The 26,528-nt window shown below is 59.7% G+C and overlaps 7 protein-coding genes and 3 pseudogenes across 7 annotated transcripts; 5 read left to right on the forward strand and 5 right to left on the reverse strand.

The window, feature by feature from the left end:
- Positions 1-113: 113 nt before the first annotated feature.
- ACA1_145830 (uncharacterized protein) lies at positions 114-1,202 on the forward strand (the record flags this gene model as incomplete). Its single annotated transcript, XM_004332894.1, has 1 exon — positions 114-1,202. The coding sequence occupies one exon, from the start codon at positions 114-116 to the stop codon at positions 1,200-1,202; it is 1,089 nt and encodes a 362-aa protein (XP_004332942.1).
- Positions 1,203-2,350: 1,148 nt separating this feature from the next.
- Positions 2,351-2,741, reverse strand: ACA1_145840 (uncharacterized protein; the record flags this gene model as incomplete). The annotated part of the gene is made up of 2 exons (XM_004332895.1): positions 2,351-2,446; positions 2,523-2,741. 2 exons carry the CDS (start codon positions 2,739-2,741, stop codon positions 2,351-2,353), a joined length of 315 nt encoding a protein of 104 aa, XP_004332943.1.
- A 99-nt stretch (positions 2,742-2,840) lies between these two features.
- Positions 2,841-4,510, reverse strand: ACA1_145850 (O-methyltransferase, putative; the record flags this gene model as incomplete). Its single annotated transcript, XM_004332896.1, has 7 exons — positions 2,841-3,151; positions 3,238-3,399; positions 3,482-3,541; positions 3,617-3,943; positions 4,022-4,129; positions 4,203-4,298; positions 4,375-4,510. 7 exons carry the CDS (start codon positions 4,508-4,510, stop codon positions 2,841-2,843), a joined length of 1,200 nt encoding a protein of 399 aa, XP_004332944.1.
- Positions 4,511-5,260: 750 nt separating this feature from the next.
- ACA1_145860 lies at positions 5,261-7,245 on the forward strand (annotated as a pseudogene).
- Positions 7,246-7,346: 101 nt separating this feature from the next.
- On the reverse strand, positions 7,347-7,940 carry ACA1_145870 (annotated as a pseudogene).
- Positions 7,941-8,512: 572 nt separating this feature from the next.
- Positions 8,513-11,139, forward strand: ACA1_145880 (uncharacterized protein; the record flags this gene model as incomplete). The annotated part of the gene is made up of 11 exons (XM_004332897.1): positions 8,513-8,678; positions 8,789-8,887; positions 8,972-9,074; positions 9,147-9,206; positions 9,323-9,382; positions 9,471-9,577; positions 9,760-10,028; positions 10,168-10,269; positions 10,344-10,443; positions 10,555-10,697; positions 10,801-11,139. 11 exons carry the CDS (start codon positions 8,513-8,515, stop codon positions 11,137-11,139), a joined length of 1,548 nt encoding a protein of 515 aa, XP_004332945.1.
- A 104-nt stretch (positions 11,140-11,243) lies between these two features.
- On the reverse strand, positions 11,244-15,260 carry ACA1_145890 (annotated as a pseudogene).
- Positions 15,261-15,870: 610 nt separating this feature from the next.
- ACA1_145900 (uncharacterized protein) lies at positions 15,871-20,039 on the forward strand (the record flags this gene model as incomplete). Its single annotated transcript, XM_004332898.1, has 11 exons — positions 15,871-15,925; positions 16,021-16,191; positions 16,268-17,075; positions 17,205-17,361; positions 17,448-17,785; positions 17,885-18,036; positions 18,107-18,553; positions 18,645-18,753; positions 18,835-19,651; positions 19,724-19,877; positions 19,942-20,039. The coding sequence occupies 11 exons, from the start codon at positions 15,871-15,873 to the stop codon at positions 20,037-20,039; spliced, it is 3,306 nt and encodes a 1,101-aa protein (XP_004332946.1).
- A 581-nt stretch (positions 20,040-20,620) lies between these two features.
- ACA1_145910 (Ankyrin repeatcontaining protein) lies at positions 20,621-22,830 on the forward strand (the record flags this gene model as incomplete). Its single annotated transcript, XM_004332899.1, has 6 exons — positions 20,621-21,017; positions 21,221-21,750; positions 22,035-22,106; positions 22,196-22,322; positions 22,401-22,491; positions 22,575-22,830. The coding sequence occupies 6 exons, from the start codon at positions 20,621-20,623 to the stop codon at positions 22,828-22,830; spliced, it is 1,473 nt and encodes a 490-aa protein (XP_004332947.1).
- Positions 22,831-22,986: 156 nt separating this feature from the next.
- On the reverse strand, positions 22,987-26,210 carry ACA1_145920 (protein kinase domain containing protein; the record flags this gene model as incomplete). The annotated part of the gene is made up of 13 exons (XM_004332900.1): positions 22,987-23,106; positions 23,212-23,313; positions 23,442-23,615; positions 23,762-23,851; positions 23,932-24,012; positions 24,097-24,200; positions 24,355-24,418; positions 24,530-24,577; positions 24,601-24,812; positions 24,919-25,423; positions 25,546-25,673; positions 25,809-25,926; positions 26,076-26,210. 13 exons carry the CDS (start codon positions 26,208-26,210, stop codon positions 22,987-22,989), a joined length of 1,881 nt encoding a protein of 626 aa, XP_004332948.1.
- Between the last annotated feature and the right edge of the window lie 318 nt (positions 26,211-26,528).

Below are 26,528 nucleotides of genomic sequence, written 5' to 3' on the forward strand. Positions count from 1 at the left end.
GCGGTGGTGCGGGGATCCAGGAAAAATTTCGAGGCATAGAGCACATTTCAACAACAAGCAACGAGCAGCACGTACAAAGCAGCAACAACAAAGGGAGAGACGATACTATCACGATGAACGGGTTCTCGCTGATCGCGTTCTTCTTCTTCGCCCTCGCGACTGTTTTCGGTGCTTCCGCGACTATCAACAACACCAACACGACCAACGCCGTCGTCGTTGAGATGCATAACGCGACCCACCCCACCATCTTCAACACCATCTTCTTCTCGGCTTCTGGGAACGACATCGTGCCTCGACCGGTCATGGGCTACGACATCGTCCATCGCCTAGTCGAGGCCTTGACGAGTACGAGCAGCAGCCCCTTCAACGGCCACCTCCCCCTTTTCTTCATGAAGGGGGTCGAGAGGACGACTCGCCCTGGACCATTCGAGGGCAACAGCGCCTTCTACTTCAACTTCAACTTCGAGAAGAAGAACAACAACGTCGAGCCGGCTCGTCCCGGACCTCTTAACGTCAACGACATCTTCGTAATCTTCTGCAACAAGATCAATAATAATAACAACAACAAGGAGATCATCATCAACAGCAACTCGTTCGCGACCCTCGAGCAGGACGTCGCGCCCGGCCTGGCCCGCGGCTTCGCGACTCAGGTCGAGGTCGAGACCGAGTTGGGCTCGCGCAAGGCCTTGTCGCCATCATCATCGGTCAAGCGGCACCTCCAGGCCCTCGGGGCCTTCCTCTACTCGGCCCTCCCGTCGAGGCCCACACTCCTCCCCTCGTCGTGGCCGTCGGTTGAGGTGTCCTCGTGGGCTACGACTACTACGCTTCCGTCAGCGCTGGCGGGAGTCACCAACATCGCGGTGCCGCGGTGGGTGGCGATGTTCGCGGCGCAGGTGGTCGGAAGCGGACTGCTCTACGCGGTCTACCTGTGGGCCATGAAGGACTCGCTCCCCGCGCCCCAAGCCCCGGCCCCGGTCCTGACGCTCCGCCGCTTCGTGAGCGCATCCCGCCGTCGCCACAACGCCGCAGGCCAGACCGCCGCCGTGGCCGTGCCCCAGGCCCCCGTGGTCCGGCCCCCGTGGTCGAGGCCCAGCAGCCCGCCGCCGCCGCCGCGTTCCAGGCCGCCGTGGTCGTGGCCATGTCCCAGCAGGCCACCGCCGCCGTGGCCGGCGTGCTCCAGGCCGCAGTGGTCCTGTCCATGACCCGGCAGGCCGCCGCTGCCGAGGCCGCCGAGGCCTCTGAGGCCGCGGCCAGAGAGAGGGACGCGCACCTCAGAGCGCATATCGCGCAGCTGGCGTGGCTCGAAGAGGTGCTCTACACGCCGCCGCCGGAGCAGCCCGAGGGCATGGACATGTGCATCTGGATCTCCATGCGGCGGCTGGAAGAGGAAAGGAGCCTCGCGGAGGCCACATACGCTTGGCACCGCTTCCTGGACGAGCAGAGGAAGCACTAGTGCGTGGCCCGACCAAGTATGTGCTCCCAAACTTATTCTTTATGTTTATATTTGTTTTGAGGTCGTTCGCTAACGTCTGCATCAACGAACACCACAGACACCAAGAACAAAAACAAAAACAAAAACAAAAAAATCAGGTCAGCCCCACGAGTCTTCGGTCTCCTCTCTCTCCCTCTCTCTCTCGACTTGCGGCCCGCCGCGCTCGACAACGATGCGGCCACTACAACGTGAACGTCGTCCAGCGCAACAAAAAAAGTATGTATGATGATGTGAGGGGGTGGCGTGTCTTCTCTGCTTACTAAAGCTTGTGGTTTCCTTCGTCACACACAGAAACGCTGAGACGCAACTCTTCCCCATTCCACACTTCAATCATCTTCGTCATGGATTCGAGCAAGTGCTATGACTTGGCCAGCAGCGCGCCCTTCCCGTACGTCTCTCCCCACTCACCCGCTTTACGGTTCATTCGTTTGGTGGTCATCGTGAGTGCTCATTCTATCTCCACCCCACGTCAACAGAGGAGGGAAGTGAGTCGCGCCTGGCCCGCAGCAGCGGTGGCATGTTCCGGGCCGAAGCAGAGCCCGATGCGCCCACCGCGCTCGCTCAAGGAGCGAGCTCCAGCATCCGTCCTATCATCATCATCATACCCGACTGCCCCACGCTGGGGCAGTCCCTTGTGTCGTGTCGTGTCGTGCCCTCTTGTAGTGAGTGTTAAGGCCCTGTACTTGACGCTGCGCGAGCCTCTCCTCCCTCTCTTCTCTCATTCTATTTGTTTCTTCTCTTCTCTTCTCTTCTCCCTCGCCACTCTTCCCTCGCGCGCGTCAGGGTGCATGTAACGTAATAAGAAAAATAAACTTTATTTATTGATAAATGAGTGCAATTTGCGTACACTCTTTGTTGTTAATCTTTCTTCCTTCGGATGGTGTCGAGGTCTGCCCAGTCGGGCTTCTTCCACTGGTCTTGCAAGTGCGACAGCCCGTGGTGCTTCAGCTTCTCCTGCACAGCAAAAATAAGAATAGCAGATAAATATAAATAACAATATAATAAAGAAAGAAGAGGTGGATGGGCGTACGGCGGTGCAAGCTCGGTAGCGCTCCCAGGAGGGCTTGCACTCGTCGGTCTGGGCCTCTCCCTTGACGAACTTGGCCAGCCATACGTGGAAGCACTGGTCGTGCTCCTCCTTGAGGTCCAAGCATGCTTCCGGCTTGGAAAAATCTATGCCCGAAAAATCAAGTGGTGGAGATGACGACGCATCGCCGGGTGCCGCCTCTTCCTTTGGCTGCTGGCTCATATGCTTTCGGTCTCTATCGATTGATTGGCGATTATGAGGATTTCCTGGTAGATCAGAGGCTAATAAAGAAAAAGAAAAAGAAATGCAACCACTCCCGTGTCACAGCGCAGGCGGCTGGTGATGCTGGTCCTCAAGGGCGGAGAGGCGCAGGGACAGTTGAGCCGCCTGGTCGAGGAGGGCCTCCTGCACCCCAGCCACTCGCGCGCCAGCGATGGCCTCTACGCCTTCGTCTTCGTCTTCGTCTTCGTCTTGCTCCGTCTCTTGGGCCGCGGCACCGTGCGACGTTGATGACGAGCCGACGCTATCGTAGGTGCGTGGCTGGGTGACGAACTTGGAGTGGATGAGCTTGAGGTCGAGCGGCGTGGTGTCGGGCGCATGGTGCACCATGGCGATGACACCGACACGCTCCCCTTCACCATCATCAATGCACGTGTTGGTATTAATGAACTACAGCCCACGCGCGCGCATGTGATGTGGGGGTGTGCAGTGAACGTACCGTTGTTGTCGAGAATCTTGGTGGGATTGCTGAACTCCCCACTGAGCTGCTGGTCCGAGGCTAGCATGGGCACGAACCGCACGTCGAGCAGGCCCACGGCCTTCACACGCCCGTCGAGCGCCACGTCCACCTGCACCAGCTTTTGGAACTGCCCGGGCGGCCCTGAAGAAATGACCCGCCCGCGCGCCCGAGTGGCGTTAGCCACAGCGGCCACGCCCGCGCTCGCGATCATGGCACGACGCACCCACGGGGATGACCATTCGCCCGCCGGGCTTGAGCTGATCGATCAGAGCCTGCGGCACCTCTGTGGTTCGGATTAAGCGCCGACGTCAGCGTCGAGAGCCTGTCGTGAACAGCGCGTTGCGCTGATCGTGCGCACCTTCGGCTGCGGCGGCCACGTAGATGGCGTCAAAGGGTCCTTCCTCCTCCAGCCCCGCGAATCCGTCGCCCACTCGGACGTCGATGCGCTCCAGCAGGTCGGACGAGGCGCGCTCGATGTTGTCCAGCGACGCGCGCACGAGCTCGGGGATGTGGTCGATGGCGTAGACGCGGCCGCGCGGCCCCACCATGTGCGCGAGGCACGCCGTGACGTAGCCCGAACCCGACCCGACGTCCAGCACCCGCGCACCATCCCCGCCGATCACCTCGGCCAGCAGATCGAGTCCGAACGCCACGATGTGAGGAGCCGAGATCGTGGCGTTGAAGCCTGCGAGATCGGAAAGAAAGGTGGTTTAGTGTTGGTTGTGTTTTGTGGCGAGAAGTGGTTTGGGAGGGGCGGAGGCACCGATGGGAGAGGCGGCGTCGTGGTAGGGGTTGCCGGCGACCACGAAGTGCGCGCGGTCCACGGCCAGCATGGCCCGCTCCACGCTGCCCTGCGTCAGATGAAACGACTCTGCGCAGCACGACGCGGCCAAGCATGAATCAATCATCTCTGCTGCTGCCCTAGCCCCCGGGGATTTCGGTACCCTTGAGCCGAGCCACCAGCTCTGCCAGGCTCTGGGGCTGAACATAAGGCCCGGCCTTCCTCGCCGTCGGCTTGGCACCGCCGTGGTGGTCTGTACCTGGGAGCAGACCGTTGGGCCTCAGGAGGTAAACCCTAAGGTAAAGGAGAAGAGAGGGGGGGGGGGGTGTAATTACCAGAGGTGGAGCGAAGGCGCCAATAAAGGAGGGCAGCGGCGGCAACGCCGCTTGAGGCGGCTAACAGCAGCGCAAGCCGGCCGCCTCGAGTTGCCAGAAAGGAGGCCGAGCTGCTGTTGCTTGCTTCACTCTCCATAATTTACTGACGCCATTTTCTCTTTCTTTCATTTTCACGCAAGCACTGTTGGCGTAGTGTCGGTCATTGGACCTGGTGCTAAAAGAGCTTTGTAGCTCACCCTAAGCTTTCAGCGTTGAAGCATGACACTGGACACAGCCAATATCTGGAAAAGGTGCTGTAATCTCTGAACAGGATCCAGAGATGGAGCCATCTGGATCCTCACAGCCCTGGCTCCAGCACCAGCAAGGTGTGGCAAGAGCACTCCATTGGTCGGTGTTAGGCGAGTTCAGAAGCAACGCCGTTGCCGTTGGGCGGAGTGTGAGCACAACGTCCCAACACAACCAAATGACGCAGCGTCAGGCGAGTGGTCACTTTTTTGCGGGAAATGGAGTTGAGCGGTTAAGTTTAAGATGGCGGCTCGACCTCGGGGCTCCGGAGGAGGGAGAAAAAGGGTCTTCAAGAGGCGTCAAGGTTGTTGGTTCTCCTTCACCTCCTCTTCACACCTTGCCATCGCCCACAGGTTTATGAGCTTTTACTTCCTTAGCGCTTACAGCCACCACGTTGGGAGAGACGTCGATTAGCGAACAGACATGGTGCGCACAACGCTCTACACATTTTCGCACTACACCGCACTCCACAATTGAATGTCACTGCCATCTGCTGCGGATTTGAAATTACATTACGCACGATCTGCCGCTACACAAAGCATTGTAACGCTGCTTATTGTGCACTATGGCTAACGGCTCGCTTTCATTCTCCTACACAGAACCGCACTACTGCACTCAGGAATCCTATTTTCAACGCTTGCTCGGCTTCCCGCCGAGCGGCTTCGGTCACTTCGTCTGTCGCTAGATCGCAGCTCCCATCGGTGATCGCTACGAGGAGGGACTTCTCGAAGATCACCGCCAAGAAGCACGTCTCGAATGTGACGAACTTCAAGATCATCGAGTCCACGCTCCGCGAGGGTGAGCAGTTCGCCAACGCGTTCTTCACCACCGACAAGAAGCTCGAGATCGCCACGCTGCTCGATGACTTCGGCGTTGAGTACATTGAGCTCACGAGCCCCGCCGCCTCGGCACAGAGCCTCCACGACTGCCAGAAGGTTGCCGCCCTGCCCCTCAGGAAGGTACCGCCCTCCATCCAAACTCCGATGTTCATTTGAGCATTGAAGTGATGATCCAACTTTTCCAGTTCTGCTACTGAAAATAATGATAGATTGAAGTTCCAATTTTCTGATTACCTCCACATCGCAAGCGATCCAGTGCTTTTCGAGCCATTTCTCACTCAACTCTCCCACCGCAGTCCAAGACCCTGACGCACATCCGATGCACGATGGAAGACGCCAAGCTGGCCATCGAGTCCGGAGTTGATGGCATCGATCTCGTGTTCGGCACTAGCAGTGTCCTCCGCGAGTTCTCGCACGGTAAGGACATCGAGTACATCATCGACCAGGCCACCAAGGTCATCAACTACGTCAAGGACGCCGGCAAGGAGGTCCGTTTCTCCAGCGAGGACAGCTTCCGCTCGGACATCGTCGATCTGCTCAAGATCTACAGCTCTGTGAACAAGCTCAAGGTCGACCGTGTGGGTATTGCCGACACAGTCGGTGTGGCCTCGCCGCTCCAGGTCATGGAGATGGTCAAGACCATTCGCGGCGTCGTCGACTGCGACATCGAGTTCCACGCACACAACGACACCGGCTGCGCCATCGCCAACTCCTTTGTGGCCCTCGAGCACGGCGTGACCCACATCGACACCTCGATCCTCGGCATCGGCGAGCGCAACGGCATCACCCCGCTCGGCGGCTTCGTGGCGCGCATGTACTCTGTCGACCGCGAGTACGTCAAGAACAAGTACAACCTCAAGCTGCTCCGCGAGCTCGAGAACCTCGTCGCCGACTGCGTCTCCGTCCAGGTGCCCTTCAACAACTACATCACCGGCTACACCGCCTTCACGCACAAGGCCGGCATCCATGCCAAGGCCATCCTCAACAACCCCGAGGTACTGTTCACCATCAACTCATCGAGCCCTCCTCTCGTGCACGACTGACCCTGCCTCGCTTCCCCCTCAACAGACCTATGAGATCCTGAGCCCCGAGGACTTTGGCATGCAGCGATACGTGCACATTGCCCATCGCCTCACCGGCTGGAACGCTGTCAAGTCCCGAGCCCAGCAGCTCAACCTCGGTTCGTCTCCCCCTCACTCGCACACACGCGCACGCACGCACCGCACACAACACGCGCACGGATGATGTAAACAGCTTTATCCATTCTCCGAGGGTGAGCTCGTGCGGGGGAGGACCGAGGGTTGGCGCCAAAGGTTTTCTTTGTTGCGCCTCTCCGACGTCCTCTTACGCGCGGGCGGGGAAGGGCCTTTCCGGGACGTCTGCGAACGAGTTTTTCGTTTGCGTTCGTCCCGACTGGCTTGGCCTAGCACCCGCAAGACGAAGCTTGGGTCTGACCATACAGCGCTCTGTGTTGTTCACACGTCAATGTCGCACGCACACACATTGCCTCTACAACATGATGTCTGACAATGGCTTTACTTCAACAACAACAGAGTTGACGGATGATGAGGTGAAGGAGGTGACGAGGCGCATCAAGCAGCTGGCCGATGTGAAGAACCAGTCGATGGAGGACGTGGATGCCGTGCTCAGAAGCTTCCACAGCGAGGTGACCAAGAACGAGATGTCGCACCACGTCGGCATCGCCCTCGCCAACGGCCACACGCCCAACTTCTTTGCCAACCCCTAAAGCACCTTCGCCCTTCATCATCATCTTCTTCTTCCCTCTGCGCTTCCTCTTTCAATGTAGTTCTTGTTTTTTATTGTCTTCTTCAACAACATCAAATTTTACTAGTTGATGTTTCGATCGTCGAAGTATCGTGGGTGGCGGCGGTGTGCGTCGACCAGCGAAGGACGACGCTTACCGTAGGCCTCATCTACGCGGCGCCTCTTCTTCGTCGCGCGTCCACTTGTGGAAGCGGTCCTCGAGCTGCTGCACTTGGGCAACGGCGCGATCCCACTCGGGGGTGGCCTCCATCTTCCGCTTCTCGCGCCGCACCTCCTCCTCGATCTGGTGCATGATCCGCTCTTCTTCACTCTTGGTGCACTCACGGGCAAATCGCTTCCACTCGTCCTCCAGCACTTCTGCTGCTGCGATCTCGCTTGCTTGCGACTTGCTGATGGTTGCAGCATCATCGTCAACAGCAACAGCGTTGATGGTCCTTGTGCTGTAGTGGTCACAAGGGTGGACATCGTCTGGGTCGGCACGCCGTCGTTTGCGGCTGCCCGCCCCATCACCACCCGACGCCTGCCAAAGTTCAACAAACGTCACAATAAGAGTAAAAGTCTCATAAAAATAAATTATTAATAGTGAAGGTAACGTACAAGGTGAGCTCTTGCAGGACAATCCGCTGCGAGTGGGGCAGCCTTTGATGGATGCTCCATCTCTTGTTTACTCGTGCAACAGAACAAACAAAATGCAACTCATTTTGCCCAAGCCAACAGGAGTGGGCACTTAGTGGCTGCACTCACAGCTGATTTCTAAGGGTCCACTGGGGCGTCTTATGCCCACAAACCCCATAGTGGGGCATAGGACTCGCATGTTCTTTGTTACGGCTGTAACTACACCAATATATGTACAGATATCTTTATCTTTCTTTATTAAACTCTTCGACATGCCAAACATTCCGGAGTAGTGAAGGCCTGGCAGAATTCCTGTGGAATGGGAAACGCAGCAGCTGGGACGCGGAGGAGAGGCAAAGCAGCGGCAACTCTCTCGAACTTGAGGCAGATACCCTGGGGCGTTTTTCATCTGCCAAGATCCCCGGACCCGCACAGCCACGGTGCCGTGTCTTATCGTAAGCCCATTCGAACACTACACGCTCTTCTCCCTTCAAGTGCCACTGTTTGACTCTCTTATCTCGGTGCACCAGCTTCCTCTCTTCTTCATCTTTCCTCAACAAACACACATCACAACACACAAGAAGAAGATGGCAAGACTTGCCTCGATCAAAACAATGGGGCTGGCCGCGCTGGGGCTGGCGATCGGACCCCCGCTGGTGCGAGCGGACTGGGCGTTCGACCTGCCCCATGTGGGGACGGTTGAGATCGCCCACCTGCCCTCCATAGGCGCCAGCTTCGCCCTCCTCCTCACCTCCTGCTTCGTCCTCCTCTGCATAGCCGGTACCTCCACCCCCCCCCCGCAATTCTCTTCCTTCGCATTCCTTTCGCTTTCCCTTCGCTTTCGCTCTTTTGCCCAAAGAGCGAAACTCCGATTAACGCCCCCCCCAAAGGAATGCTGTCTACGCTGACCATCAGCTTGATGTCGACGGACATGATGACTCTCCAGATCCTCGTCAACGGCGGCGGCACACCGACCGAGCAGAAATATGGTATGAAGCCCCCCCTTTTCAACTTTCATCTATGTTACATTGTGAAGTGGTTGCTCACTTGCAACCCACTGTTATATATGGCAGCCAATCGCATCATGGGCGTGATTAAAAAGCGACACCTGCTCCTGGCGACCCTATTCATCGCGAACGCGGCCGCCATGTCGGCCCTCCCCATCTTCCTCTACTTGTACGCCACTCACGGCCCTAATGCACACACATGGCCGGCCGTGCGCTCACCTTCTTTTGCTCCTCCCCACAGCCTCCTCGGCCCGCTTCCCGCCGTCCTGCTCGCCGTGGGCACCATCCTCATCGCCGGCGAGTGCGTTCACACGACACCACACGACACACACGACACTAACACACGACACACGACACGACACGACACACGGGGTGTTGACCTGCTTGTTTTGCTGCCGTCGATGTGTGCTCCACCAGAATCCTGCCACAGGCTCTAGGTTCGCGCTACGGCCTCTTCATCGGCGCCAATCTCGTCTGGTATGCGATCCTGCTGTGTGTGTGTGTGTCGTGTGTGTTTGTGTGTGTGTTTAATGGTGGTGACGCGGACAATCACGACGCGACGCAGGCTCGTGTGGGTGTTGATCGCCATCTTGTACCCCATCGCCTGGCCGGTGAGCCTCATCCTCGACTGGGCGCTTGCCGGCTCGCAGAGCACTTTCTTCCGCCGAGCAGGTTGGCGCCTAACTCCAACTCCTCACTGAGGCCTAACAGCACTGCCTTCTCACCTCACGCGACTCGCGTTGCTATGTGTGTGTGTGTGTGTGTGTGTGTGTGTGTTGCGTGTGTGTGGTGTGTGTGTGTGTGTGTGTGTGTATGTGTGTGTGTGGTTGTGTGTGGTGTCTGTGTGTCAATAGAACTGGCGGAGCTGGTGAGCCTGCACGTGCGCGACTCGCAGATCAAGGGCTCTGCCACCCGGCGGGAGCGCACGCTCGACGCCGAGGAGCGCGGCGAGAACGTGGCGGGCGCGTCAGGCGAGGAGGAGGGCCTCACGCGCGACGAGGCCAACATCATCAAGGGCGTGCTTGACATGAAGATCAAGACCGTCGATAAGTGCATGACCCCGCTGGAGAAGGTCTTCATGCTGTCGCTCGCCGACAAGCTCGACGAAAAGACCATGGACAAGGTTCGCTGTCGCCACCTCCCGCGATCACACACACACACACAACACACACACACACACACAACACACGCACACTCATTCGTTCTCACGACGCACGGGGTGCGACACACACACTTGTTCGCTCACGACACGACACACACAGATATTGAAGAGCGGGTTCAGCAGAGTGCCGGTGTACCAGGGCAAGAAGAACAACATCATCGGCATGATGATCATCAAGAACCTCCTCAAGCTCTCTCCCAAGGTACGCTTACCGAGGTGTCGTGTGTCGTGTGTTGTGTCGTGAGCGAAGATTGAACCGAGCGGTGCACTCTTTAGGACGCGGTGCTGATCGAGGACTTGAACCTGCACCGGTTGCCCACCGTGGGCGCGGACATGCCCCTCTACCCCATGCTCGATCTCTTCCAGCGCGGCCAGAGTACGCCCCCTCGACCCGTCCCCCGGCGCCAAGCTCGCATGAGCTCACCGCTCGTGTCGTGTGCGGTGTGTGCGTGTGTGTGCCGTGCGGTGTGTGCGGTGTGCGGTGCAGGTCATATGGCGCTTGTGGTGGACCCGACCGACAGAGTGACGGTGCAGGGCGTCATCACCATGGAGGACGTCATCGAGGAGCTCATCCAGGAGGAGATCGCTGATGAGACCGACAACAACCGCGACATCATGGACTCCATTCGGGTACCCACAGACGCACACACGCATACGGTCGCACACGCACACATGCAAACGCACCGCACACGCGCGCGCTCACTAACCATAATGCACCAACGCACACACGCAGGCGCAAGGAGTGAAGCCGCGCTTCAACAAGAACCCGCTGGGCGAGCGGGAGGCCAGGCGGCTGGAGCGCGCCGTGTCGTCGATCGTCCTGCCCTTCCGCAAGAACCCGCTGGACAACGTGCTCAAGTCGGGCGCCGCGTCCATCACCGCCGGCAACACCGTCGGCGTGGGCACCAGCTACTCCAACCTGCTCGCCGGCGCCGGCGGCAGCAACTCGGTCGCCAGCATCAACGACGGCGGCGTAGGAGACCAGGCCGCCGCCGTGAGTGCCAGCACGCCCCTGCTCGCCGGCAAGCCCCAGAAGGTCTCCTTCCTCTCCACCGGCAAAGAACAAATCTAAAACTCAAATAAAAATAAAAATAATAAATCTACAAAGTAATTTTATTATTTATTTTCAACTCAATTCGTAAAAAAACGAAGCGTAAAGAAAGAAGGAAGGTCCGTTCAGGCGCTTTCGTGTTCGAGGTGCTGTCGTTGGCGGAGGTGGTCGTCGGAGCAGGCGCGCAGCAGCTGGTACTGCTTGTCGCTTTCGATGGCGCGCGGGTTGTTGCGGGCCTGGCGCAGCATGTGCATCACGGCCGGCACGTCGTGCAGCGCGCCGTGCTGGAGCACCACGCACCCGGCCAGGGCGCCGCATCGGCCCAGCCCGCTCCACGACACCAGCACCACGTTCTCGCCCGCCTCCAGCCCCTCCACCATCCACCTCACCAGCTCCTTGGCCTACAGCCCTCCCAAGTCAACCGTGTGCGCACACGACACGACACGACACGACACGACACGAACACACACACACCGCACACGCACACGCACACAGTAGGGCCCGACACGCACCTGATCGACGGAGGGCGTGGAGTGGAAGAAGACGGGGACGTGGTGGAACACGATGCCGCGCTCCTCGGACAGCGCTGCGCAGATTGCGCACGCCGCACTCGAAGAGCTCCTGGTCGTTCGCGAGGCACAGCAGGCGGCGTACGCCGGCCGCGCGCAGGTCGCCGAGGTCGCGCGCCGCGTCGCGCCACTTGCGGCCGGGGATGATGGTCATGCCCAGCCGGCCGGGCAGGGGCAGGGCCTCGTGCGGCAGCCAATGGACTCGAATCGGCCCCTCGTGCCTGGAATAGGTGTTCACAATCACCTCCGCAAACCCGCACGCCGCCGCTGTCGCACGGCACAACACAATCAGCGCCGTGTGTGTGTGTGTGTGTGTGTGTGTCGTGTGTGTCGTGTGTGTCATGTGTGTCGTACCGAGAGCCCACTGGCGGTTGAGCGCGGAGAGGTGGGGGTAGGTCATGGCGTGGAGGGCGTAGCGCAGGAGCGGGATGGCCATCGGGAGCGGCTCCCGGCGATAGCCCACGATGCCCGCCGTGATCTTGCGCAGCGTGCGCAGCGTGTGGTAGGCCCGCACGAATTTCATGTGGCGCAGCCCCGGCAGCGTCTCCGGCAGGTCTTCCCCCAGGTCACTTGTGTGTGCGTGTCGCGTGTGTCGCGTCGTGTGCGGCGTGTGTCGTGTCGTGTCGTGTCGTGTGTCGGTTCGATTGTTCAATCGGAAGAAGAGAATGCCAGGAATGTTGGAGTACCGGACGCCGATGAGCAGATTGGTGATGAGCATGCCCTCGGCCAGTTCGGCCTCGCTTTCGAGGGGCGTGAAGCAGTACAGAAAGTCCGACTCCAACTTACTCACGTCCTTCAGCACATGCCCCGGTCCCGTGTGCTGTCGTGTGTGTGTCGTGTGTGTGCTGTGTGTTGTGTTGTGTGTGTGTGTGTGTGTGTCGTGTGCGCAATGAGTGCGCAAGCAGGAATGGAGGGAGCGCATGGAGAGCGTACAGAAAAGTCGATGATCCACAGGTTGCGGTGGTCGTCGACGAGGATGTTCCCGGCGTTGAGGTCGCCGTGCTGGATGGAGACCAGATGCGCCTCGCCCGGGTGCCGGGGCAGCTTGGGCAGGTCCTCCTCGAGGAAGCGCGCCACGTTGCGGAACGTGGTCCCGTCGGGGAAGGTGAGCGTCGCCTGGCGGCCGTCCTCTACGCCCATCAAGGCCTTGACCCGCTCGGCCACCTTTGCGGGCCTGTCGTGTGTGGAATGCGTGTGGAACGTGTAAGTCTTGGGCGGAATGGTGCCCGCCCGGGAGAGAATGTGTGGAATGCAGGTAATGTCACCTGTCGGTGCCGCCAGAGGCCCACGACCAGCCGACGCCGTTGAAGTCGTAGAAGTCGAGCAGCTTGATGGGCTTCATGATCGCCGCCCGGTAGAAGCGGCCCAGGACTTCGCCCAGCGCCGTGTTGACGATGTCGTCGATCTCGTCCTGCGGGGCACCTGCGCGCGCGTGTGAGGGAGAGATGGCAAAATGTGATGTTGTGTAGCCGCGGACGCGGTGTGGGGGGTACCGTCGAGATAGAGCGAACGCAGTGTGGCGGACCCCTTGCCCTTCTGGCGCATGGCCGCATAGGCAAACTTGATACCCGATCGAGTGTTGTAATCAATGAAGCTGGTCGTGTGTCGTGTGTGTCGTGCGTGTCGTGGGTGTGGTGGTTGTTAGTGCCGGCCGGATCAAACCGCAATCAAGATCGTGCGGGGCATGTACTCGTGAATGGTAGGAGCGTTATTGCCCAGCACGTCCTGCACCCTCTCGAAGTTGACCCTTTCCTGTCACCATCCCCCCACGCGCAGAACCACGTCATCAGCCACCTTAATAGGTCGAGAGAAGAGGGGGTCAATGGTACCTGCGCGATCTCGGTGCGGGGGCCGAGCTTGAGGACGAACATGGGCTGCTCGTGGCCCGACATGTCCCGCGACTTGACCCGGAATACGAGCGACCCAGAAAAGCCACCGGACAGGTGGTGCAGGCTCACCTGCGTCGAATTCCTGAACAGATAGCTGCGTGTCGCAGTGGTTGCCGCACGTGGCTGGGGGTTGAGTGCTGGAATGTGAAGCAGGCGAGAAGGTTGCAGGGTGCTCCATAGAGGTACCAGACGATGGACATGTCCTCGTCGCTGAGCGGGAGCTCAGAAGAGTCCTCCGACATGATGTCCGGGCAGTAGCTGTACGAGATGGGCGGGAGGCCGAGCAACGACCCGGGCCTCGGCAGCAGCCACGCGACAAAGTCGCCCACGCTGTCGACCACGCTCACCCCTATGACGCACGAGTCGACGCATATGCACACACACACGCACACACACACGCACACGCACACGCACGCACGCACACGCACACGCACGCACACTAAGATATCATGCGAAGAGGAGAAAAGCGTAGTATGCTGCGCGCACGCACCCAGGATAGTCTTGAGCTGCTTCAGGGCGGTGAAGTGGTCGGCACGGGAGCCTCCAGCGTGAGGGCGCTGCAGGTGCCCAGCTCTTGCGCGCCCAGCCGGGTCTTGAGGTCGTACAGCAGGAACGAGACCTTGTTGTGTGTGTGTGTTGTTGACACGCTAGAATTGGTTGAAGTCTCATCAAGTGACGCTGACCGGCGTACCTTGATTTCGGTCCACACGCCCACCACCCCGATTCTGAGCTTGGCGCCCTTGGCAGCGGCATTTTGCTGCGCTCTGTGCAGCAGTTGCGGCAGGTCCGTTTCTTCAAAGTCATTCAGCCCCGTGTTCTATGACACATCACGAAACCACCAATGACACGCACACGCACACGCACCACCGCACACGCACGCGCAATAGGCGCATGTAAGCTCGCCCTGAGAGAAACTAGGCATGAATACCAATCGCACCTTGGAGGCGTTGACGAAGAACTCGTTCGGTCGGTCCTTGGCGCCCTCCTCAAGGCCGAGCACCAGAGCCGCACCGGGCGTGTTTGCTATGCAGTGCTCGCCGAACCGGTCAAAGTGCTCCGAGTGCGGATTGTGCGAGTGCCAGTCTCTGCACCGCGCTCGCACAGTCAGCCAACGAGCGCAGAGCAAGAGTGGGGCGAGATTTGCACCGTATGTGGATGACCATCAGCTCGTCGGTCTTTTGTGTCCTGGCCCAGTGGATCAGCTGCCCAAGACGGTCCTTTGTGTTGTGTGCGCACAGCACATACGTAAGCATGAGATACACGCACACACGCACACGCCGCACGCAGGCGTGATGGTTTGATACCAGGAGCCTCGCGGCTGCACCCGCGCCCGATCAGGCGTTCCGACTCAGAGCGGCCGACGTGCATGCGGTTGGGCAGGCTCTCGTCGAGTGACAGTGGCCGCAGCAGGTCGTTTTGGATGCACTGCGTGATCAGCACCGAATACCACGCACCGGTGGCATTCTCTTCTTCCTTGCTGTCCTTCTTGGTGCTGCTCTCCGGCTCCAGCTCCACACTGCCCGCTTCTTCTGGGACCTGGGCACCAGCAGAATGGGGGGGGGTAAAGCTAAGCTCGGTGCACTTCGATCTTGAGTGAGTGGATGGATTGGCACTTGAGGGACGTCAGGGTAGTCCAGCTGTACGTCTTCTACGATAACGGCTTCTGCAGTGCAGGCTCCTCCATCTTTCTGTGTTTTTTATTTGATTTTCTTCTTTCCTGTAGTATTTTTTGGTTCTCTGCCAACAAATCGATTTTCTCAGCCAACCTATCGAGGCTTCCTCGTGAGCTCCACACCTGTCTGTCACATGTCCTGCCAACATGGCACGTTGCGCTTACCCCCCCCCCACAAGCAGATTAAACTCAAATAAATAACGAAAGGCCCACTACCGCCTTGGGCAATGTAGGAACAACAGGAGGTCTGAAAACCCACCAGCTTGATGGCAGGTTCGCCACCACAACCCTCGCCCAGCTGACCTCGATTGGCTGGTCTGCTGCGTTAAAGTACCGACCAACGGGTTGAGCAATGGACAATGGCTGCAGTCATTGGTGCAGAGGTCTTGTTCGACAGGGCAGCGAGCAGTGATGGGACGAAATCCAGCAGAGAGACGAACCCGCCATCGGACCGGCCTGCAAGCTTGAAGTGATTGACATCACGTCGATCGCCCACGTATATATAAATGGCCCTCCCTCTCGCAGTGATGTGTTTCTCTCACCAGCATTCGTTCACAGGCCTCGACCCTTATACCATCCATTCACCCACATACACGCGATACGAGAGTAGCAGGACGGTGAAATGAAGTTAGTCTTTGTTCTGCTTGCCATCCTGGCAGCCCTGGTGGCTGTGCACGGTACGCTGATCATCCACGATCACGTCGACAGTAGGCGTGTAAGACTGACATGACATGTTCAACCCCATCGGTCTCTTCGTTTTCCGCGGTTGCAGGTGAGACGAAGAGTCCCTCTCCGGCTGCGGCGGGTACCACTACGGTCGTGGGCGCCACGGGAGCCGCTGGGTCGACGGTGCCGGCCGTAGTAAAGGCCGGCATCCCCATCAGCGTGGGCAACCTCACCACGACGACCGGCACCACCACCGCCACCGTTCAGGGCGCCACCAGTACGCCTGCCACGTAATGCTATGCTATCGTGACCACCATGACTCACCACATTCACATTCTTCTTCACACCCCCAGCTGGCGTGACGATCACCGGCACGGGCGCCACCGGCGCCTTCGTGGGCCAGCCAACGATCGTGGGCGCCACCGGGGCGACTGTCTCTGTCGCCAGCCCGGGTGCCGCCATCGTTGGCGCGGCTGGCGCCAGCCCCGCGGCCTCCGGCGCTGCGGTGATCTCCCAGGTCAGCCCCTCCGCCGCCGCGTCCGGCGCTGCGGTGATCTCCCAGGTCAGCGCTTCTCCGGCCGCCTCCGGCGCTGCCGTTGTCACCGTGGTCTCCGCTTCACCCGCTGCCTCTGGCGCCGCATCCCCTGCGGCCTCCGGTGCTGCGTCCCCGGCGGCCTCTGCCGTTGTCATCGTGATCTCTCCTTCCCCTGCGGCCTCTGGCGCGGCGTCTCCCGCCGCTTCCGGTGCTGCGTCCCCTGCGGCCTCTGGCGCGGCTTCTCCCGCCGCTTCCGGGGCTGCCTCTCCCGCCGCTTCCGGGGCTGCGTCCCCTGCAGCCTCTGCCGTTGTCATCGTGATCTCTCCTTCCCCTGCGGCCTCTGGCGCGGCGTCTCCTGCGGCTTCCGGGGCTGCGTCCCCTGCGGCCTCTGGCGCGGCTTCTCCCGCGGCTTCCGGGGCTGCGTCCCCTGCGGCCTCTGGCGCGGCTTCTCCCGCGGCTTCCGGGGCTGCGTCCCCTGCGGCCTCGGGCGCAGCTTCTCCAGCGGTATCGGCCAGCCGCGCTCCCCTCGCGTCGGCCAGCCCGGCCGCTTTGGTCAGCGCAGCCGATTTATTCCCGCCTATGCCCACCTACGGCCAAGAGAACCTCCAGTTCACCTGCCCCAACGCGTACGCCCGCTTCTCTACAGACATTCATTGTTGTTGAATTTTCATAATGCTTTTATATATTTATGCTTTATATATTATATACTTTATCTGGACTAATTATTTCGTCTTGGTTTGTAACGTGGTGCACAGTACGATGCAGGCGATGGTGGAGGTGAGCCTCGAGCCGCTGCTGATCGGTATCGATGCCGTGAGCTCGATCAAGTTCGCTGGCTGCCCGTCCCTGATGTACGTGGCCACCAAGGCCGGCCAGATCTTCGAGGTCACCATCGACAACTCGACCTCCGCCGTACGCTGCCCCCCCTCCAACTTCGTAGTTTGCCTTCACCTCTTGTCTCTTCCTTCTGACACGATCACCGCACACACGACACACAGGTCACCCAAGTGCGACTCATCTTGGACCTGAGCAATGAAATCGCCACGCCGTCCACCCAAGCCAGCACCACTGCGGGCGGCGGCGCCAGCGGCGGCGCGTCGGCTTCATCGAACGCGGCTGACCAGCCGGGCCTGCTGGGCATGGCGTTCCCTCCCGACTTTGCCGACAGCGGCCTCTTCTACGTCTACTTCTCGGCCTCCTCCGCGGCGGCCGGCGGCGCCAACGCGACGGCCGCACCGTCGTCGGGCGGCGCCATGTGCGGTAACGAGAGCACTATGCTCGATCACGTCAACCGCCTGGCCGAGTACCGTCTCGACCCTTCGTCCGGCATTGCCAAGTACGTCAAACGCACCACAATCAACCCAGCAATGACGAGGAATTCTTTAATGGAATTGTTTAATTAATCTATTCTCCCCAACGAACCACGGCACGTCAGCTTCTCGCGCACGCTCCTGGAGCTGCGCTGGCCCTTCGCCAACGCCAACGGCGACAACTCGCTCGAGTTCGCCCCCGGCTCCCGGCTCCTCTTCCTCGGAGTCGGCGACGGCGGCTCGTCCTTCGACCCCTTCGAGAACGCCCAGAACCCTGGTGCGCGCTTGCTCAAAAACCGCACACACCGCACACACCGCACACGCACTCACGCACACGACGCACGCAGATGTCCTGTTGGGTAAGGTGCTCGTGTTCGATCTGAGCAGCCTGTCGGCCGACGCCAGCTGCAACCAGACCGCCCTTCGCCTGTCCGAGCTCAACGACCGCTGTCCCGACATCGCCGCGGCCATCACCACCTTCGCCACAGGCCTGCACTCACCCGCCGGCTTTGAATTCCTCAACCCGTCGGCCCAGCTCGAGGCCTCGTCCTGCCCGGGCGGCGCCAACGCGACCATGGCCGGCGGAGCCAATGCCACCGCGGCCGGTGCGAATGCGACCATGGCCGGTGGTGCCAACGCCACCGCGGCTGGTGGGGCCAACGCCACCGCGGCCGGTGGGGCCAATGCGACCATGGCCGGCGGCGCCAATGCCACGTCTGGCGGAGCCAACGCGACCATGGCCGGCGGCATGAACCTCACGCTGAGCGACCTCGCTCCTCGCCTGATCGCACCCGGTACACCCAGGGCCACAGAGTGGGTGGTGGTGGTGATGGTGGCGGCGGTGGTGGGCTAACGGGGCGACTATGGCGCGTGGTGTGTGCGTAGATCGGGGACAGAACCGGTACGACGAGATCAACATCATGGAGCAGATCGGGGCCAACTACGGCTGGGACATCATCGAAGGTTGGTCCTGCATCGACCAGAGCCTCGAGCTGTACGGGCCACCCCCCACCCCCACCCGTGTGTCGCGTGTGTGTTGGCTAATTTCCCGCTTAATCTGACCATGTGTCTGCAGTTGCCCGGAATCAACGAGCGGAATGGCCAACGCCACTCTGGCAGCGAATGAGACGGCGGGCGGCGCCAATGCGACCATGGCCGGCGGCGCCAATGCCACTGCCGGTGGAGCTAACGCGACCGCAGCCGGCGGGGCCAACGCGACGATGGCCGGTGGAGCCAACGCCACCGCAGCTGGCGGGGCCAACGCGACCATGGCCGGCGGGGCCAACCTGACTGCGACGAACATGGCCGTGCTACCGGCCGCCGTCATCCCGCACAACTGCCGCCGGCTCTACAACCCGCAGGCCATCCTGGGCGGCCGCCTCTACCAGGGCTCGGAGCTCGACCCCATGCTCCAGGGCGCCTACATCTTCGGTGCCATCACCTCCCTTCAGAACGGCAACGAGTCGCTCCCCACCGGCAACGGCGCCCTCTACTTCCTGCGCCCCGAGTCCTTCAGTGGCAATGCGGTGGCGGACCTGACCATGTGCCCGGCGGCCGGCGGCGCCAATGAGACCATGGCCGGCGGGGCCAACGCGACCGTGGCCGGCGGGGCTAACGCCACTGAGGCCGGCGGCGCCAACGAGACCATGGCCGGCGGGGCTAACGCCACTGCGGCCGGCGGCGCCAATGAGACCATGGCCGGCGGGGCCAATGCCACTGCGGCCGGCGGGGCCAACGCTACTGCGGCTGGTGGAGCCAACGCGACCATGGCCGGCGGGGCCAACGCCACCATGGACGGCATCACCACCACCGGCTCGGGCGTCAATACGTCGTTCATCCCCAACAGCCGCCTGGAGGTGTTCCCGGTCACCATCAACTACCAGTTCTTCCCCGTACGTAACCCCCTTCAAGGGCTTGTCGGAGCTGGGCTGACAACTTGCGCGTAACTGGAATTCCGGGAGCAGACGCAGCACTTCTTCACGGCCCTGGGCGCGGATCCGTCGCGCAGCCGACTCTTCTTGGGCGTAAGCTCCACGGAGGGCGCCACCGGCGGCATCGGCGGCGTGTTCCGGCTCACGCCGTTCAACGAGGGACCGCAAAACCCCGCCATCATCTCTGGTACTTTCACGCCACTCACACTCATATTCGCGCGCGCGCGCAACTTTACTAACGTCCCACACAGCCACCAACCTCAGGCCCGGTCAAATCGTGTTCTCGGCCGAGAATGCCACTGCAAGCGCCAGCCCCTCGGCCGCCGCTAGCCCCTCTCGCTCTGCCTAAGCGCCCACCCTCCCACCCTCCAACGAATAAAAGGAGCGCACATGCCTGTTTCGCAAGATATAATCAAACCAATGGGCTGTGTTGAAATTGTTTGGCCAAAGAAAGACATTAAGCCAATCTTCGGGTCGCACGTGAACATTCCCACTTTCTGGGTCAACCACGCCTGGAGAACAAACCTCGTTGTCAGGCCAATCAACGAGGTTGGTCAAACCTCGTTGTCAGGCCACTCCACTAGCCCGATTGGCGGGAAGTGCCGGCTGGCAAATGAATTCCCACCTGTCACGCTCGTCATGCCGCCCACGAATAGCAGCAGTTTGAACGCGCTAACACGAAGCGCACAACGCCTTGCCTCCCCCACTTGTTGTGTTCTGCTGGCGCAACTCCACGTCGTCTACCACCACCGCCGGAACCAAACGAATATTCACCACAGCTGCCGCTCTTCGCCTCTTTTCATCTTCTTCGCCAGCCAAGCGAGCGCACCACTCTTCACTGTTTCTTTCTCTTTTTCGTCTCCGGCTAGTTTAACTTATTCTTTGCTTTCATCTTTCATCTTTCTTCATCTTGTGCACAACAAAGAGGCCATGGCCACGTCGGCTTCGTCAGCTTCGTCGGCTACAACTTCGAGCGGCGTATCTTCGTCATCTTCGCCGGAGGTGCGCACCGTGGAGCGGCTCAAAAAGAAGGAGCGCCGCAAGAGCCTGCGCGAGCGGCTGGTCGCGTCGTGGGGCCTCCACGTCACCGATGGCGGCGCGGTCGACCCCGCCAAGCCGCGGCACAGCGCGGGCCTGCACAAGGTGCAGGGCGGCCGGGTGGTCGGCCTCGCGCGCGACTACGAAAGCTGCGGTGGCACTACAACAGGCGGTGTGACCGGCAACTCCAACGATGACCACCACAACAACAATGACGGCACACCGCGCCGGCGATTCGATGGAAGCAGCAGCGCAGGCTCGCCCAGGCCAGGCCTCCGCTACAAGAACGGTATCGCTGCGCTCTTGCTCCCTCCCCTCTTCGTTCTTTGTCGCTTTTCGTTCTTTCACTTCTTTTTTAAGTCCGAGAGCTGCAGGTGAAACAACGTTGTGTTGAACACTTTCATTTCCTCCAGACTTTTGGGTGTGTTCTAATTATTCATTGATTTGTTTATTATTTTAAACTAAACAAACTTGTGCACTCAGGCCGAACAGGCGCCACGGAAATGTATCGGTCGTCGCCGATTCTCGGGTCGCCGCCGGTGTCGGCCCGCCGCGACGTCGATGCATTCCGCTCCGAGGGCAACCTGTCGTCCTACGTACAGACCGCCGCCACACGCCCGGCCGAGGCCGCCAGCACCACCACGACCACGACCACGACGAGCGCGACTGATGGCGGCGACGACGGCATGTCGGAGCTAAGGAAGGGCGGCTGGTGGCGGCCCAAGAAGATGTTTGGCAAGAGTTTGAAGAAGACGAAGAAGACGAAGACGAAGAATGAAGACGACAGCGATGAAGATGAGGACGAGGACGAGACCAAAGAAGAAGAGAGCGAAGCGGAGCAGCAGGTGTCCATCCACGTGCTCATCAAGCGAAGCGACGTAGAGGGCATCACGAAGTTGATCAGCTCCAGCCGGAAGCCCAAGCGAGGCGGCGAGACCGGCGGCGTCGACGACGTCGTCAACCTCAAGAGCGCGCTCGGCTCCACTCCGCTCCACACCGCGGTCGAGGTCGGCGACCTCGAGGTATTGCCCTTCACGGGCTCTTCAGAGCCGAATTTGTCTGCTTGACACGCTGGTGGTGACGATCATGATCGAATGCAGGTGGTGCAGCTGCTGCTGAGGAGCGGCGCCAATCCGGACCTGGTCGATGGCATCGGCTGGACGCCTCTTCTCGCCGCATGCAAGTATATACACTCACGAGCACACGACACACACGACACACCGACACACATGATACACACCGCACACATCGTAACGAAAACTAAAATGTGGTTCTCGACAGAGCGGGCAACCTGCCGATGGCCCAGGCGCTTCTTGTCGATGGTAAGGCCGACGCCAACTCGAAGACCAACGACCTCAACACGCCCCTGCACTACCTGGTATGTTTAGTGTTTACTTTTTATCTATATATATATATATCTCGAAAGCTGACGTCACCACGCTGTCTGGCGCAAACACGTGACGACAGGCCGGCAAGGCGCCCAAGGACGACACCCGGGAGCTGTACTACGACGTGATGACGCTGCTCCTGGGCAAGGAGGGCAAGGTGTACGGCATGGTCGCCAACAACACCACCTCGCGAAACAAGAACGGAGGTACTGGGAGCAAAGTGTTTTCTTTTGATTTGGCTCTCGACACTGAAACTGAAGCGGTTCTCGTTTCGTGCCGCGCAGACACGCCATTGCACTACGCGGCCATGCATGGCCGACCCGAGGTGGTGCAATGGCTGCTGGAGCACCACGCCGCGGTCAATAATCAAAACACGTACGCGCTCACCTCTCCAGCACCAAGGTGAATGGAGCAATGGCTGATGGTTGTTTAAAATCTATGTGGGGTCAACTACACAGATACGGGGACACGGCCCTTCACTGTGCGGTGATCAGGGGCGATGCGGAGATGGTGCAGCTTTTGCTCAAGAGCGGAGCCAGCAAGAGCCTCGAGGGCCGATCAGGCACTCCCAAGGAGGTAAACACCCCAGAGCACCAGAGCACCAGAGCACCAGAGCCCACTCAACCCACGCCTCAGCGTGACTCACCTTTTGCTTTTTTCCAGATTGCTAAGAGCGAGCATGCAGACAACGCCAGCCTTCTTGCCTTGTTTTGATGACACCTAATCAGCAGCACACACGTCGACCAAGCACCAGGCCAGCTGTGTATGGCAGTTGCTTTGCGTGCAATTAATAAATTAATAATTGAATTAATAAATAATAGATAATTATTACAAGCCAAGTACACCAACGTAGGTACGAGGAGCTGATCATCATGCGGGGGTGGTGCCGGCGGCAGAGGCCGCGGCGTAGAGGCCCTGCGTGACCTCCTTGGCTTTGGCGATGAGCGGCACCAGGTTCTTCAGCGGACACGCCATGCGCAAAAACGGATGCTGAACCCGGAAACGGCACACGACGCACGACACACGCGGCACACATGACACGACACGCACAGTCAACAGAACAGGTGTTCGAGGGGGAGGAATGGTGGGGCGCACCTTGAGGAGTTCCTCGGCCGAGGCTCTGGCGGAGACCTCGACCTCGAGACATCGCTGCATGAAGTCCTTGAATGTGTTCGACCACTTCTCCGGCTCCTTCAGCTGTGGCGAACCATGCGTGGCAATCAAAAACAGCGCCTGTGTGCGGTGCGCGGCGTGTGCGGTGTGCGGCGTGTGCGGTAAGTCACGAGTGTCATGAGCCTGCAAGTGGTGGTGAATGGGTGGTGTACCCTGAGCGGCGGGTACTCGAGGTACGGCGGCTCGCCCTCGGCCATTTCGATGGCGGCGATGCCCAGGCTCCAGATGTCGACGCCGAAGCTGTAGTCGAACCCGCGGATGAGCTCCGGTGCCATCCAGTAGGGCGTCCCCACCACCGAGTTCCGCTTCGTCACCTCCTCCGTCAGCTGCGCACAGTAGCCAAAATCGGCTGTGTGTGTTGTGTGCGTGCGTGTCATATGTGGCGTGTGCGGTGGTGTGTGTCGTGTCGTGTCGTGTCAACAATAAACCGCTAAGTCGGAGCTAAAAGGCAGGGCGTCACACCGAGGCAAACTTTGCCGTCCATCTTCAAGAGGATGTTATCGCTCTTTATGTCGCGGTGGAGCCGCTTCATTCCGTGAATGTACAGCAACGCTCTCAACACCTTCACACGCAGCACACACGCAGCACATTCATGAGCCAAAGGTTTGAACACATCACGCACGACACACGCACGCACGTTACCTCTTTGCACACGGCCGCGATTTGTGGCTCGGTCATTTTACAAATGGAGATCACCTCCGTCAAGGAGCCGCCGTCCATGTGCTGTTGCGCGGGACACCGCTGGAGTCAGTACAACCCCCCACACACACACACACAATTCGAAGCGCACACGACACAGCGACACACACAGCACTCGGGGCTCACCTCCATGATGACCCAGAGGGCGTTGTTCTTCATGTAGGCCCCCACGTAGCCCACCACGTTGTTGTGTTGCGACGTCGACATCATCGCTGCAGGTTCCAACGAAAGGATGCGACACACATGTGTGAGTACACACCTGGTGCAGGTGCAGGTGCGTGTGCGTGTGCGTGTGCGTGTGCGTGTGCGTTTGCGTGTGCGTGTGCGTGTGCGTGTGCGTGTGCGTGTGCGTGTGCGCAAGAGTACCGATTTCGTTCTCAAGAGTGCTGAGATTGGCCTGCGACACGTTGCTGATGACCTTGATGGCCACCTGTTCGTTTACGAGGCCGTAAGTATTATTCTTGTTTTAAAAACAAAAACAAAAAAAAAAATTCGAATTACGTGCCTTATTGCCGGTCGATATCTGGGTGGCCAGGTAGACCAGGCCCGATGACCCTTCGCCGATCTTGACGAGGTCGGTGAAGTGCGGCTCGGGGATCCTCGTCGCTGAACCATCGCTTGCGGCCAAGCAGGAGCTGCTGCGGCTGCTGTTGCGGCTTCGCCGCTCGTCCCCCTTTGCTTCCATTGCTGCTGGTGGTGGTGGTGGTCGGCCGGCAGCTTCTCCTCTTGGCCCTTGTGCTCGGCCTCGCTGGCCTCCGCTTCCTCCGCCGCCTCCTGTGCTTCCTCCGCCGCCTCCTGCTCCTGTTGCTTGCTCTTACGAATGACTGCGCGCGCATCAATCAGGATCGCACACGACACACGCAACACAACACGCGACAGGACACACGACACACGACACACGACACGCGACACACGACACACGGCTGGTACCAGCTTGCAGGTCGCCGGGCGAGGTGGAGGTGCGGTCCTTGGACTCGGGCCTGGTGTTGGCCGCCACTTCGTTCCGGAAGCGGTGGAACCCGCTGGTGGCCGAGCGCGACCGCCGGTGGCGCGTGTGCTTGTGGGAGACTGTGACGCGTCGCTCGAAGGCGTTGGGCGATGCACCGACGCCACACGTCGGCCGCACAATCTGCGACTGCGACGAGCCCAGCCCGCCCGCATCGCTTTCGCTTTCATTTTCGTTCTTTTTGCCGCCGATGGCCGAGTCCGCTTCCGGGTGCGCAATGCGGGGCGACGTGGGCGCCGATTTGGGGAACGCGCTGGGTGTCGAAGAGGTGGTCGAGGTGGTGGTCGTGGTGGTTCCGATGGAGGCCGCGTCGGCGTAGAGCTCCTGCTTGCGGCTGCTGCCGATTCCGCCCACCGCGGCACCTCCGCCAAAGTGGCGTTCGTGGAATTCCAGGACCTCGCGCACCTGTTGCGGGTGGTTCATTTGTTCCTGTGGCGGTTTGGTGAAGAAGAAAAGCGGAACGATGAGCTCATCAATCGCACACGACACGACACACACGACACACGACACGACACGACAGACGAAGGAAATGTGGGGCAGAGAGTAGTCACCTCGCCTGAGATGCCGGCGGCGTTGAGCAGGGTGGTCCATTCAGGCGGGAGGCCCTGGAAGCCCATCTCTGAATCGAAGTTGACGTGCACGTGGTGCCTCACCTTGAACGGAAGGCCCACAGTCGGACCTAAAGAAGCACAGCACACAACACAACACACGACGCACGCAACACGACACATGGCACGCAGCGCACACGATACAAACAACGGAAAGTGGTGAATGCGCGGCACAGAGAGAGCTGCGTAGCAACAACCAACGGTACCTGCGCTCTTGAGGAGCTCCTTGTTGGCTCGCGACGGCTGAATGGCCGGGGAGAGGCCTTCGGTGGAGGTGGTCTCGCAGGGCTGGGCCGTGTCGTCCTTCCACACATCGGGCACGCCCTACATACGTGAAATTAAATTAGGAATATATATATATAATAAAAATAAAATAAAAATATCTCTTTTGTTTGGAACTGTACAAATTTAAATAAATGGAAATTTTAAATGGATTTAAAAAATGGGGAAAAAAAAGGAGTGTGCCTGCGTACGGTGAGAATGCCTTGGCTGTCGACGACGTGTATGCCGCGACGAAAGGAGGAGGTGTCGGGACCGGATATCGAGATGGTGTCCTTCTCCTTCTCCTTCTTGGCATTCTTTGAGATTCTCCACGTACCCAACTTCATCTTCTTTCTTTGCTATGCGTATACTAACGTCGTGGTTCGATTCGTTCAAGATGAAAGATGAAGATGAAGATGATGAAGAACGGACAAGAATGTGAAAGAAAAGGAGAGAAGTGGAAGAGGGGGAGGATTGGGGGGGGGGAGATAGAGCGAAGCGGCGGGAAAGCGAAAGGAGAAGAACGAAGGCGACTCGCTCTTCAGTTCCAAGCTAAAGCTTCGTCGTTTCTAGTTTCGATTCCCTTCGGGGTGAGCGACAGGCGGGACAGTATTGCTGCTGTACTGTCGCACGCCGCGGTGTACCCAATTCAGTGGCCCAGAACA

This window comes from Acanthamoeba castellanii (genome assembly GCF_000313135.1).
Source record: "Acanthamoeba castellanii str. Neff unplaced genomic scaffold scf7180000084710, whole genome shotgun sequence".
Lineage (NCBI taxonomy): Eukaryota > Discosea > Longamoebia > Acanthamoebidae > Acanthamoeba > Acanthamoeba castellanii.